The sequence below is a fragment of the Rhinolophus sinicus genome, linkage group LG13 (genome assembly GCF_036562045.2).
Source record: "Rhinolophus sinicus isolate RSC01 linkage group LG13, ASM3656204v1, whole genome shotgun sequence".
Classification (NCBI taxonomy): domain Eukaryota; kingdom Metazoa; phylum Chordata; class Mammalia; order Chiroptera; family Rhinolophidae; genus Rhinolophus; species Rhinolophus sinicus.
Genome location: NC_133762.1, coordinates 36,551,043 through 36,565,407, shown reverse-complemented (window position 1 = coordinate 36,565,407; position 14,365 = coordinate 36,551,043). Strand labels below are relative to the sequence as shown.

The following is a 14,365-nucleotide window of genomic DNA, read 5'->3' as shown; positions in this document are numbered from 1 at the left end:
AGGCAAGACCTTCCACCAACAAAAAGATTAGGACTCGCTTTATTGCGCTGGTCTGGAAAGGAACCCGCATATCTCTGAGGTATGCGTGCACTTCTCAAACCTGGCCTTACTGCAGCATCCCTGCCAGGAGACATGAGTCAACTGTGAACTCCCTCCTTCACCCTTTACATCCAGGCCTCTCATCACCCAAGTCATGTGGACAGAACCAGCGTCCTAAATGGTCTCTCCACAGCAATAATTCCACACACAGCACTCAGAGTGATCTTCAGAAAAGAAACTTGATCATGTCAATCCCTTGTTAAAAATGCTCCCAGTTCTGCCCTGCTTTAGAACATATAAAATCCAAGTGTGTGAACGTGACCCACAAGGCCCTGTGGCCTGGCCAACAACCACCGCTGCAGCCTCACCCTGGGCCCAGCCCCCGCATCCGCCTCATCGGCTGTCCTGGCCTTCCTGCACACACCGAGCTCCCTCCTGCAGGGAGGGGCCTCCACACACACCCGGCTTCTAGCTAGAACACTCACCCTCTCACTCTTCCTTTTCACCCAATTAGTACTACTGACCCTCGAGCCAGGTCAGGACCCCTTGCCAAAGGTTCTCTCACAGGATCATGCTCCTTTCAATGGCATCATTCTCTGATTAACGGCCCTCTTCCTTCCAGGACTGGACCCTTCCTGAGAGCAGGCGGTCGGGCCATTTCCACTCATCACTGTCCCCCCAGGGCCGACCACAGAGCCTGGCACACAGCAGTGCTCAGACGTAAGAGTCTGATGAAAGCCAGGGACTGCCTCCGGAAAAAAAGCGCACATTCAGAACATACTGGTGCCATTTTTCAGAGGGTTTACATACTTTCTAGAGCCTCTCTAAGGCCTTCAGACAGAGAAGCTCTCAACGTGAGAATAGTCAACGACATCCAAAGGAAGGCTGCAAAGTGGAGGCCTCTGGGACCACACTTGTCCTCAGGCACGTTCTGTTAATGTACATGTTTGAAAAAAATGTAAACCAACATTTAAAAATCAGGACCTTTCACATTAATCTTAATTTCTGGCTTTCCTTGCGGTTAAAACTCAAGAGCTATTCAACAGTAGGCCCAGTTTCCAGTTTCCTGTATACCAATACAAGTACGAGCAGTGCTGAGCAGTGGCTGCCTGTGTGTTCCCACTCACCAAGGTCCCCATCACACTGTCTCCCCAATGTCAAGGTCAAGTGCCAGCTGCCATTCACCCCTTCCCAGCACTGTTTTCTTTATAGCACAGACTCACTCTCCTATACATTTTCCATTGAAGGTTGAAAGATAAAAATGAGAGGGCAGAAACATGTTTCAAGAAAAGTGGAAGAGGGCACATCTCCTTGTGCAGGTGAAGAATATTCCATCTGTTCTATAAGCAAATGCTCAGTCCACTCGGCCCACCTGAGGTTCCTGCCCACCAGTGAATAGCCAAGCTGTCTACTACTGGTTCAGAGGGACAGACAGTTAAGGGGTGTATTGACGCCAAGGACAATAAGGGGCCAGCAATGTCCATACTCACTTCCTGGGGTGGCTGTGAGGGAGGGCTAAGGGAAAGCTCAGCGCAGTGCCTGCCATAAAGGAAGGGCTGGACATGGCAGCTCCTATTACAGCATTGTGGCAGAACAGCCACATAAGGTGACACTGAGGTGACAGCAGCTCGCACAGCTCCCAGACCCTCCTCCTGAGCGGAGGTCAGTGATGGGAGGGACAGAGAGGAGGACACAGCACACGCAGCAGCTCCCCTTCCAGGGACAGCTCGTACTTACTCGTGGTGGTCGCTGAAACTCTGGAGAAGCCTCAAAAACTGTATCTTCAAGGTGATGTCCTAAAACACATGTGCACCCTTGATGTTAAAACCACAGTCACGATGTTCCAGAAGAAAGCCCACGCTCTGTTGAGAGCCTGGCCATGTCACTTTGCTTCTCTGAGCCTCTGTGCTCATGCACAATGAAGACCTTCCTTTCGTCAGAAAACCCTTTGCTGACTTCCACATCTGGCCAACAGCGGACTAAGCTAATGTGTCGGACTCTTCCTGTCAAAAACGCCCCAACATACTGGATTAAAAAATAACTGAAATTCTTTTAAATGTGAGGCTAAGTTCCTCAGAAATGAAAATCCATAGGAATAAGAAATGCAGGACTGCATTCATAGCACTAAGCACAAGCGCTGACGGCTGGCAGCTGTGGGGGGGTGAAGTGGAAACGAGACTTATTTAGGCCAGAGCGTGGGTTTTAATGTCCTGCAGGGACCAGACAGAACCATGGGCCCGCACGAAGCCAGTGTATAAATCTGGTGTAAGAAGGGTTAGAAACACCCCAGCTACCAGCCCATGGAGCTGGCAAAGAAGCCTGTCTCTGCCAGGCTGCTGCTGCTGCTGGAGAGGGATCCCTGAGGGAAGCAGCACCGTGGGCGCCTACTACCAGAGCAGGAGGGCCGAGACACTCAACATGAACACTGGCCCTGGGACCCTGTACCTCCTGAAGTACCTGGCAGACAAAAGCAAAGTGCTGCAAAACTACTTCCAGGACCCAGGCTACACAGGTACTCAGCGGGAAAACAAGCCCCCTAAAGGTGGCATCTCCGTCAATGGCACAGAACTTGAAGAAATGCTCCACCCAAACTTAGCCTGAAGACTCAAACTTAAGTTATTAGTACCCCATGAGCAATCCAAAAGAAACCATAAAAAAGTATATCACAAATAATTAAAGAGGTAAAATGCAAAAGAACAAAACATTAACATAATGAATAAAGACCACGTAGTTTTTGACGAAGAGCCAGATAGAATGTCTAGAAATGCAGAAAATATTCACTTGCGGATGTGCTAAAAGGCAAATCTCACAAGGCCAAAGAGAAAAACGGTAAAGTGGAAGGTAAGGCACTGAGGAAAATCCCAAAATGCAGCGCAGAGACCAGGCATCAGACCCTGACAGCTGTGTGGCACTTTAAAGTCCCAGAGCACTTTACCCCTCATGCTGGTGGCCGAACTTCTGCGTGGCCCATGAAACCAGCAGGCAAGGAAGTGTGATCTTCCCTTTGCAAGAAACAGCGGCTCAGAAATTCAGTGACTGGTTCAAGCTCTCCCAACAAGCTGAGTGGCACAACAGGCCTCTCGACTCCCAGTTCATGGCTCTCTCCAGGGCACCATGACAGAGACAATGTAGAGGTGAGCCTCTGACCCCTTAGAAAAAGGAAGCATCCTAAAGCCCTTTTTGGATGCAGACCATTGGTGGTACGTGGTTCTTGCAGGCAAAACTATCAGTGGATACAATTACAGTGCGGTAGAGACAGAATCCGCTAGGTAATAGAGTGGGGGGCCCTGCCTGGAGGGACGTGAAGCCCCCATCCCTGAGGCATACAATGGGAAGCTGGCTGGAGGCCCTCAGGACGGATTCCTGCATAGGTGGAGGGGTGGGGTCAGATCCTTCCCCAAAGCAGCTTCCAGTTACCGGATAATGCAGGCTATGACTTTGGGTTTCTGCTCTATTCTCAAAGAATGCAGTTTCAAAGGGTCAAGAGCAGGTCTTGAAACTACTCCTGGCAAGTAAAGCCCATTTGTACCGGGGTCCCTTGCTCACCGGGCTACAGTCGCAGTTCTGGTTGTGACCGTGGAGGACAAGGGCAGATGCTGAATGCTTTCTCCAAATCAGCTTGTCAAACAAATTATTAAGCCCGGGGATCAGCTTGAACTCTGCGATCATCCTGTGAACCTGGATGGGGTAGGAAGGCAAAAGCACTAAAACAAATGTGCTGGGGAGATCAAGCCTCATGCTGAGCACATGCAATAACAATCTTTAGGACAGACAAAGCAAGCCAGCAGGGAGTGCTGAGGTTTATAGAAAACGTCCCCAGCCACCCTACCCCACCCCCACTACACACATATATACTTCTGAACTCTGCTCAGCAGTCCTCACAATAATCCTAGGAGCCACAGTGGACAGTAGCTCCTCTTTTTTTCTTTTAAGATTTTTTTTTTTATTGGGGAAGGGGAACAGGACTTTATTGGGGAACAGTGTGTACTTCCAGGACTTTTTTCCAAGTCAAGTTGTTGTCCTTTCAGTCTTAGTTGTGGAGGGTGCAGCTCAGCTCCAGATCCAGTTGCCGTTGCTAGTTGCAGGGGACACAGCCCACCATCCCTTGCATGAGTCGAACTGGCAACTTTGTGGTTGAGAGGACGCGCTCCAACCAACTGAGCCACCCAGGAGCTCAGCGGCAGCTCAGCTCAAGGTGCCGTGTTCAATCTTAGTTGCAGGGGGCGCTGCCCACCATCCCTTGTGGGACTCGAGGAATCGAACTGGCAACCTTGTGGTTGAGAGCCTGCGCTCCAACCAGCTGAGACATCCAAGAGGCAGCTCAGCTCAAGGTGCCGTGTTCAATCTTAGGAGCACGATGCTCCAACCTCCTGAGCCACCAGGCCGGCCAGTAGCTCCTCTTTTAAGGCCACGAGTTTTGCACTCAGATAACCCTGGGTTTGACTCTTAGCTCCAGCATGTACAAACTTTGTAACCTTACTCAAGTTCCTTAACCTTTCTAATTTATTCCCTCCCGATGCACTTAATTAAAATAAAAATACCCTTTATGCTTCACAGTAAATTTCAACTGGAGGCAAGATAAAAATATGATAAAATGAAACTTCAAAGGTCCTAGAAAAATCTATGTAAAAGTTTTTAAAAAAAAAATAATCAGACTAACAATGACTACTTTCTAAAGTACTACACCAAACCTAAAAGCCAAGACAATATTGTGGATTTCAACCACATAAACGTTTTATGATTCTGCATGGTAAAACATAATAAGCAAAGTCACAAGTCAAATATGACAAAATGAGATCATATTGACAATCTTGTGTTACACACAGGCAAAAAGCTAATTTCCTCTATATGGAATCCTACAAATCTCAAACAAAAAGACCAACCATACAGAACAAATGGGCAAATGATACAGGCAGGATATAGAGAAGATACAAACAAGAAAATATAAGAGGTTCTCCAATATATGCAAAGTGCTCAGGGTCACCTCTAATATTAAGAGAAATTCAAATCACAACTAAGTTTTTATTTTTTCAGAATGGCAAAGAAGAAAAAGTTTTATAATACTGTGTTGGTGAGCTGGGTCTCAGGCATGCTCCTACAACTGCTGATGGGAGGGCATATTGGTACTACCTGGAGAGGGAAGGTAGTTTGCAGTATCTCTAAAAATTACAAGTGCATATAGTCCCTTTGACCAGCAATCCTACTTTTAGGAAATTTGTTCTCAGGCAGATCCGTATGAATGCTAAATGGCACATGTACAAAACTACTCATGGCAGCAATATTTGTATAAAAATAGAAAAGACAGTCCATACTTCCATCAATGGGGAATGCTTGCATAAATTATGGTATATCCATTCAACAGGATATGTAGCACCAGTAAAAAAGAATCAAGATCTTTTACAGGTAGTGAAATTGAACATTCACCAAGATAAAATATTAAGAGAGCAAGTGTGTACATGCTAATTATTGATTGTGTTAAAAAATGAGAGGCATATATTGCTATAACCATAGACTGTCTCTGAAAGGATACATTAATAACTGATAAAATTAGATGTTCATGGAAGAACCAGAATGTTCAGGATAAGAGGGGAGAAAGGCTTCAATGATATTTATACCTTTCAATATAGAACCACCTTTTAACATATAGAACTTTGTGAATAATTTACCTACTAAAAATAATTTCTTACATAAAACGAAGCTATTACTACTTCTTCTCAGGGTTGTTGCATGGAAAAGGTCAGAAAATATATGTAAAGACCCGAGCACAGCACCAGTGCTTATTAATTTCCATTTGACAAGGGGAAGGGGAAGTTCAGCAGGACCGACCAGGGCAAGGCAGTGGGGAGACGGCACCTAACTCAGGTGTTCTGATCCCAAGCCGGCCCCTGCCCAGCCCAGCACATGCATGCATTTATCTCAGCAAACCAGAAGCTGGGCAAGCTCTGTGACTCTGGGCAACGTTCTTCCTGGAGCCTGAGTCCCTTGATGGGAAATGAGGGAAAATGGAGCTGTTGAAAGGATTCACTAAGGCAATGTGGGTGAAGCTCAGGGCCTGACTTGTAGGATGTTCAACAAAAACTGACTGCTATGCTGATTACATTCCTTAGCATCAAAGGGACGGGATTTATGCATTTCGGGAGTGTTTCCAGTCTAGTGATTTCAATTTAGCCAAGACTGCTCACAGAACTTGGCCTGAATGCCTAATAACAAGGCCACTCCAAGGAGGAGCCTTCATGAAAGCCTGGCCAAGGAAACCTTCCCCTTGCTGTCCTACTCTAGGCAGGGTCTCTGAATCCATGTGCCCACAGTGCCTGGCACACAGCAGGAAAAAGCTCAGTAAATGCTGACTGTGCAAATGAGGGTGAGCCACTGGTCCTTGGTCAGGCAGGATTCCCAGGCCAGCTGATGGCCCCTCCCAAGGAAGCAGCGGTGTAATCACAGCTCAACTAAAGACCACAGTGAGTCACAGAAACTTGGTCACAGGAAGGCTCAAGAAGCAGGGAACTGTCATGGTGAAGGGACAGAGGAGTCAAGGCAGCCGAGTTTAGAGCCTGGCTCTGCTGGTGCCTGGTGCCTGAGAGCACGGCCCTTTTTCACCCGGTTTTCTCAAGCACCCAGTGAAGGGAGGTGGGGGGCGCTACCTGTTGTGTAACTTAACAAACACCTGAATTTTCAAATATGAATAACTGAAAGTACCTCAGAAAAGAGCACGCAACACAGGTTAAGACATTACGACATTCTTTTTTGCAACAAATGTATTCCACATTGAAGGAAGAAGCCCCAGTGCTGTGGACGTCAGGATGGGATCTTACCTGGTGAGATCCTGAGGTTTAAATACCAACCTGATGCGGATGACCCGAGTTATACCTGCAGTTCTGACCTCTGTCCTCATTCCAGGTGTAGCTAATCCAGGTGCCAATTCTGACACCTCACACCTAACTTGTTCAAACTGAACTCACCTTCCTCCCTACGCCTGCTCCTCCACTCCTTACCCACCAGTCTTAACCATCTCTGTAAATGGCAAGACCATCCTCCCACCAGTTTACACCAAAAAAACCTTGGGCGGAGTTACGGAGTCATCCTCATCTCCTCTCGCTCATGCCACATCCAAACTATCAGTAAGTCCTACCTGTTTCACCTTCAACACAGATTCCGAATGAGTGCAAGCACTTCTGACCGTTCCCACCACCAACACACAGGCCCCAGCTACTGTCACCTCTGTCACACAGCAGCCAGAGGGATGGCTTCCCTTTCACTCAGAGTAAACACCAAAGCCCTCAAAATGGCCGATGAAAGCCCGATGCAATCTGGCCTCCTGCGACCCCTCAGTCCTCCTCCCCTTGCTGCTTACGCCAGTCTGTCCCTCAGTTTCCTAACTGGTCCCCCAACCCACCAGGCAGGCTTCCACCTCAGGGGCTTGCTCCCTCCACCTGGTCGGCTGCCTCAGGGGAGGGCATGCCTGGCTCCCTTTCTTCAGGACACTGCCATCCATAGCACATGTCACCTTTTTGGTGAGTCTTCTCCCTGGCTACCCCAACCCAAATTGCTTCTGACTTATAAAATGGGCATAATCGCACGAATCTCACACAGAGCTGTTGTGCTAGTCCAGTGTCTGACACAAATAGGTGCTTCAGAACTACTGAGCTCACAGCCTCGCCTCCCCGGACTCCCTCCCTCTCCATGCCTAGTTTCACCCCCAGGAGAATGAAGGAGCTAGGAGGAGAGCGCTACTTCTCTATCTTGAAGAAGAGTGCCACAGACTTCGAGAGCTCTCTCCCCCTGTGTAGGTTACGGGCCCTTGTTCCTCCCTCCTGGAACTGCTTCAAGGCTCAGGGAACCCGGCACATGTGGAGCCCCCTGTAGCTGCCCACCTTTCATCACCTGACAGACACAGCTTTGGGCTCTGGCCCACCCCCGAGCCCCCATCAGATTGGCTCAGCTTCTGCAGTACATCTACGGGGCTGTCATCTCACCAGCCCATGACCCTTTATTCTTCAGGCAACAAGGTCAGATAACATGGCTAAGCCACCCGCTCCTACCCTGGCACCAGTGCTTTGCCTAAAAATGCTGCCCACAGCAAAGTGCAGTGGAAAGACTACAAGCTCTGCAATCAGACTGGTTTCCTTACGTGTAAAACAGAGAAAAGGAAACAACCCTGATGCGTTGCTGGGTCCAGTGGAGCACCTGGCCCACCACAAGCACCCAGGAAGCACTTGCTCCTGGCTCCCCATTCTGAGCTGTGGGGGAGGGGCCCACCTGGTTTCGCTGACGCCCCATCAGCAGCACGCAGAGGACATAGAGCACTTCCAGTTTGTACATGATCTCGTGCATAATCTTCATTGACTGAGGCAGCTGCGTCCTAGTTGAAGTGTGAGGCAGGCCATTCTCCTCAGAAGCCCCTGGAGGAGGGAACACAATGGAGGCTGCAACAGCCACCGGGAGAGAGCGGTGAGTCACTGCTTGTGAGGAAACATGTTTCTGCCCCTCAAACCTGCTCTGAACAGACTTGAGATAAAAGAGCCATTGGACTGGGCCCTGAGCCTGTGACAGAAACTTTGAAAGCTACAAAACTCCCCCCAGGTCCCCAGAGGCCAAGCAAGTTTAGCAACAGAAAAACTGACACTGTAGTTTTTTGTGTTTTTTTTTTAAAAAAACTTTTTTTTATTAGTTTCAGGTGTACAAAACAATGTAATAGTTAAACATTTATCATTTATATCCCTCACACAGTGATAGCCCCCTCCCCCCATCTACTACCCCTCTGACATCGCACACAGCCATTACATTTCCACTGTCTCTATTCCTAATGCTGTACTCCGCTTCTTTTAACTATATATACATACATACATACATATATATAAAATTGTAGTTGACATTATTGTTCAGCTTCAGTTGACACTGTAGTTCCAGCTCAACTTGAACATACACTAAAAATATTCTGATGTGGCCAATGTACGCATTAGCCATCCCTTCCCCGCCCATAATTCCTTTCTCCTGCCACCATCAGACCCTCCCCGCCCAACACAGGAAGTGCTCAGATGTCTAGAAGCAAACTATGTCAAATTCTCTTCAGGCCACAAATGACTGAGTATTTGGTCCCTCTGCCTAGATTCCACGAGGTGGCACTACTGAAAGACTGGGAGGAATCCTTTTAGAAAAATTTCCGCCCCCGTTTTTCAAAGACCCATTTAGTTTTAAGGCAACTGGGTATCACAACTGCTACTAGTGATACAGATGAATACATTCTCTATGACCAGATTTTCATTTTACCCAATTTCCTTTTAGTAACAATAGCAGCGGCTAAGTAACATTTATGGGACACTTGATATGTACCAGGCATTGTGTTTTGGTCTTTAGGTTGTCATCTCATTTATTCCATTACCCAGTTAACAAAAAGTCTCCGTGGGTCACGCATGCCCCACAGAGGAGTGCAGTCCTGAGAAGATGCTAGAGCAAAGTGATGCAGACTAAGGGCTTTGGAATTACAACTTGCTGGCTGTGTGACATGGCGCCAGTCACCTCCTCACTAGGTCTTAGACTGCTCTGTAACCTGGGAGGAACAGCAGTGGCAGAGTGGACGGCCAGGGTTCTTGTGAGGAGTAAATGAAAACACAAGAAAAGCCCAGCATCTGATTCTTGGGAAGCTGCACTCTTAGGTCCCTATTATTTTAAAAGGTCACTGGTCAGAGTCAAGAGACCTTAGGAGTTACATCCCCTCAATTTTCCTCATTTTTAAGATGAAAGGACACACCAGTAACTACCAGGTCCTTTCAAGCTCCTTTTGGAATTGTTGCCCTAGAGGCCTTTCACAAAGACCAGAAAAACTCATGGTACAGAGCAGTAGTTATCAGATCAGGTAAGGTGCCTGCAGAAGTCATGGTGATTTCTGCACATTGTTATCATGATGTTAGGTTCTAGAACCTAACTTACTCCGCCCTACAGACTGGAACTATTTTTTCCAGCCATATTGTCACTAATATAAAATCACAACTCTGGAAGAAGACCAGCTGCTTAATTAAGGATGACTGTGAGGCAGTGGCAGAGTTAAAAGCTCAGACTCTGGGGCCAGACTGCTGGGTCTGAACTTGAGCTCTACCACTCACTAGCTGGGTGGCCTTGGGTAAATTTGTTGATGTTGCTATGCTCCAGTCTCCATCCTCATCTGTAAAATAGGAATAATGGTAATGGTACCTACCTCTTACCAATGTTGCAAAGATTAAAGGATTTAATAGACTGGAAGTGCTTAAAACAATGTCTGGCACACGTAAGCAACATGTACGTTAAACAGAAGTAAAAAACTGAGTTTTTCGGCCAATGTTTGGTTGCTACTTGTTTGTTTTAATCTGCGAACTCTTAATGGCAACTAAAGATGAAAAATACAAAAAAAAAAACCACCAAAAAATAAAAATATATAAAAATTTTTAAAAAAAGATGTAGTGGGCAAAGGACTTAAGAAAAATTTACTGGAGAAAATCTAATTGAGACAATTTTATCTATTAACATATTTTCCTGCAGGTTGGGAGAAAAACCATAATTACTTGATTTCTATGTTGGGACTCCTTGGCCCAGAGCCCAGACAGTTTAAGAGTCAACTGAACTGTGGAGAGAATCTGAAGAGCTATCATGTAGAATCCTGCCTCTGCTGCACACTTGTGTGGCCTTGAAAGCCTCAGCATCCTCATCACCTAGCTCCGGGGGCTCAGGAGGGGACTGCAGGAGAGGACGTCTCTGGAAGGAGCAGGGCAGCATATGGCACACAAGCCCTCCTGAGTAATAAACGTCTGTGGAGAAGACAGACACAGGCAGCTTGGACTCTTCCTTGAGTCACTGCCAACCTTTGGTGCCTGGTTTGCACAGGTCTCACAAGAAACTCTCAAGAATAGATATTTTCAAAAAACGCAGCCCTCAAAGCAATGGCTAGAGCTTAGCAACAAAGTAATTCCCAAGGATGAGGAAGGGAAAACTAGTTTAAGAGGCCTGCACTTGCCTACAAATGTCTTCTGCTCCACCAAACCGATTAAAGTGGTCACCACCCTCCCCATGTCTGCACTGCATTCTGGGGCCATACTCTCCCTCCCTCTTTTTAAAAACAACAACAACAGGTTTGACCTGTAATTCACATACCATACAATCTACCCATTTAATGTACAATTCAGTGATTTTTAGTATATTCAGAGCATTTTCTTCACCCCCAAAAGAAATCCTGTATTCATTAGCAGCCACTCCCCATTTCTTACCAAACTCCTCAGACCTAGGCATCCACTAACCTGCTGTCTTCATAGATTTGCCTATTCAGGACATTTCGTATAAATGGGATGATACAACATGTGTTTTTTTGTAGGCTTCTTTCCCTTGCCACAATGTTTTCAAGGTTCATCAAGGTTGTACCATGTATCAGTATTTCATTTTTAAATTGCTGAATAATATTCTATTGTCTGAATATACCACATTCTGTTATCCATTCAGCAGTTGATGGACACTTGGATAGTTTCTATATTTTGGATATTATTCATCTGTTGCTATGAACTTTCATGGATAAGGTTTTATGTAAACACGTTTTCATGTCTCTTGGGTATATACCTAGGAATGGAATTTCTGTGTTACAACTTTATGCTTGACCTTTTGAGGAAAGGCCAGACTGTTTTCCAAAGCGGCTGTACCATTTAGTATGTCGACCAACAGGGAAGGAGGGTTCTGACTTCTCCTTGTCCTTGCCAACACTTATTATCCGTCTTTTTTATGATAAACGTCCTAATGGGTGTGAAGTGGCATCTCACTGTGGTTTGAATTCGCATTTCCCTGACGGCTAATGATGTTAAGCATCTTTTCATGTACTTATTGGCTACCTGTATATCTTCTTTGGAGAAATAGCTACTTGGATCTTCTGCCCATACTGTGAAATGGGTAGTCTTTTTATTATTGAGTAGGAGCTTTTTATGTATTCTAGATTCAAGTCCCTCATTAGATATATGGCTTACAAAGATGTTCCCCAGCCCCCTAAATTTTCTTTCATTCTGGGGGTTGTCTTTTCACATTTTTGATCGTGTTTTTTGAAGCACAAAAGTTTTTCATTTTAATGAAGTTCGATTTATTTTTAATTTGGTTGCTTGTGCTATAGGTGTCATCCAAGGAATGACTGCCAAATCCAAGGTCATGAAGGTTTACCCCTATGTTTTCTTCTAAGGGTTTACTTCTGACATTTAAGTCTTTGAGCCTTTTGAGTTAATTTTTGTATATGATGTGAAGTAGGGAATTCTAACTTCATTCTTTTGCATGTAGGTATCTAATGGGCCCAGCACCATTTGTGGAAAAGTTACTACTGTTTCCCCAGTTGAATAGAACTCTTAGAATTCTTGCTGAAAATCAATTGATCGTACTGAGGGCTTATTTCTGAACTCTCAATTCTATCTTATTATACCCGTATGTCTCTCTTAATGCCAATAGCTCAATGTTGATTACTGCTATTCTGCAGTAAATTTTGAGATTAGGAAGTGTGAGCCTTTCGATTTTGTTCTTTTTCAAGATTATTTTGGCTATTCTGGGACCCTTGCATTTTCATATGAATTTCAGGACCAGCCAGTGCATCTCTGCAAAGAAGCCAGCTGGGATTTTGATAGAGATTGTGTTGAATTTGGAGATCAAAACGGGGAGTACCGCTACCTTAAAAATACTGAGTCACCTGATCCATGAACATGACATGTCTCTACATTCATTTAGGTCTTCTTTAATTTCATTCAATAATGATGTTTTATAATTTTCTGAGTGTAAATTTTGCATTTCTTCATTAAATTTATCCCTAAGTATTTTATTCTTTTGATGTTCTTATAAATGAAATTGTTTTAACTTCACTTTTGGTTTGTTCATTACTATTACATTGAAATACAATTGATTTTTGTCTCCTGAGCTTACATCCTGAAACTCTGATGGACTTATTAGTTTAGTGATTTTTTTTTAGTAAATTCCTTAGGTTTTCTTATATGTAAGATCATGTCATTTGTGAATAGAGAGTTTAACTTTTTCCTAATCTGGATGCCTTTTATTTCTTTTTCTTGCCTAACTGCCAAACAGAACCTCCAATACAATGTTGAATAGAAGTGGCAAGAACAGACATCCTTGTCTTGTTCCTGATGTTAGTTGGGGGAAGGCTTTCAGTCTTTGGGCATTAAATATGATGTAGTTGGGGGTTTTTTGTAGATCAATCATGCAGATTTTGTCCTTTGTTCTACTGATGTGGTATATTCCATTAATTGATTTTCATATTGAATCAACCTAGCACAAATTCCACTTAGTTGTGTATATACACTTTATACAATCCTTGTATATTTGGTTTGCTTGTATTTTATTGAGGATTTCTGCATCTATAGTTGTATGAGACACTGGCCTGTAACTTCCTTGTAATGCCTTTGGTATCAGGGTAATAATGGCTTCATAGAATGAGGTGAGAAATGTTTCTTTTTCTAGTTCATGGAAGAGACTGGACATATTGGTATTACTTCTTTAAACAGTTGGTAGAATTCACCAGTGAAGCCATGTGGGCCAGGGCTGGTCTTCCGAAGTAGTGTTTTCATTACTAATTCAATCTCTTTATTTGTCATAGGTCTGTTTGGATTTTTTATTTCTTCTTAAGTCAGTTGCAATAGTTTGTGTCTGTCTTATAATTTGTCCACTTCACCTAGGTTATCTACTTTATTGGCGTACAGTTGTTTTGTATTGTATTCCTTTTGAGTCCTTTTATCTTTGCACGGTTAGTTGTAATGTACCATCTTTCATTTCTGATTTTAGTAATTTGAATCTTTTTTTTTTTTTTTGCTTGGTCGATGTAGCTAAAGGTTTATCAATTTTGTTGATCTTTGCAAAAAATCAACTTTGGTTTTGTGGATTTTCTCTATTATTTCATTAATAATTTCTCTATTATTGCATTAATTTCTATTCTAATCCTGTTTGTTTCTTTACATCTGCTTGCTTTGGGAATATAGTTTGTTCTTTTTCCAATGACTTAAGGTGGAAGATTATTGATTTGACATCTTTTTTAATGTAGGCATTTATAGCTATAAATTTCTTGCTACACATGCTTTACTTAGCTGCATCCTATAAATTTGGTATGCTGTGTCTCCATTTTCATTTATCTCAAAGTACTTTCTAATTTCCTTTGCGATTCTGTCTTTGAACCATCAGTTATTTAGATGTGTATTGCTTAATTTTAATTTATAATATCACTCCATGTGATTGAAGTACATACTTTTTACGATTTTAATCCTTTTAACTTTACTGAGGCTTTTTTTAATGGCCTATCATGTGGTCTACCTTGGGGAACATTCCATATATGCAC

At 44.2% G+C, this 14,365-nt stretch overlaps 1 protein-coding gene across 1 annotated transcript in view; it reads right to left on the bottom strand.

Moving 5' to 3' along the window:
* TRPC4AP (transient receptor potential cation channel subfamily C member 4 associated protein) overlaps positions 1-14,365 on the bottom strand; it is a 62,842-nt gene that overhangs the window by 7,629 nt on the left and 40,848 nt on the right. The window contains exons 9-11 of the mRNA XM_019733470.2: positions 8,296-8,462; positions 3,586-3,717; positions 1,777-1,835 (exon numbers count right to left, since the gene is read on the bottom strand). Of these exons, the coding sequence (XP_019589029.1) occupies positions 1,777-1,835; positions 3,586-3,717; positions 8,296-8,462 (358 nt within the window). The remainder of the gene's footprint in view (positions 1-1,776; positions 1,836-3,585; positions 3,718-8,295; positions 8,463-14,365) is intronic.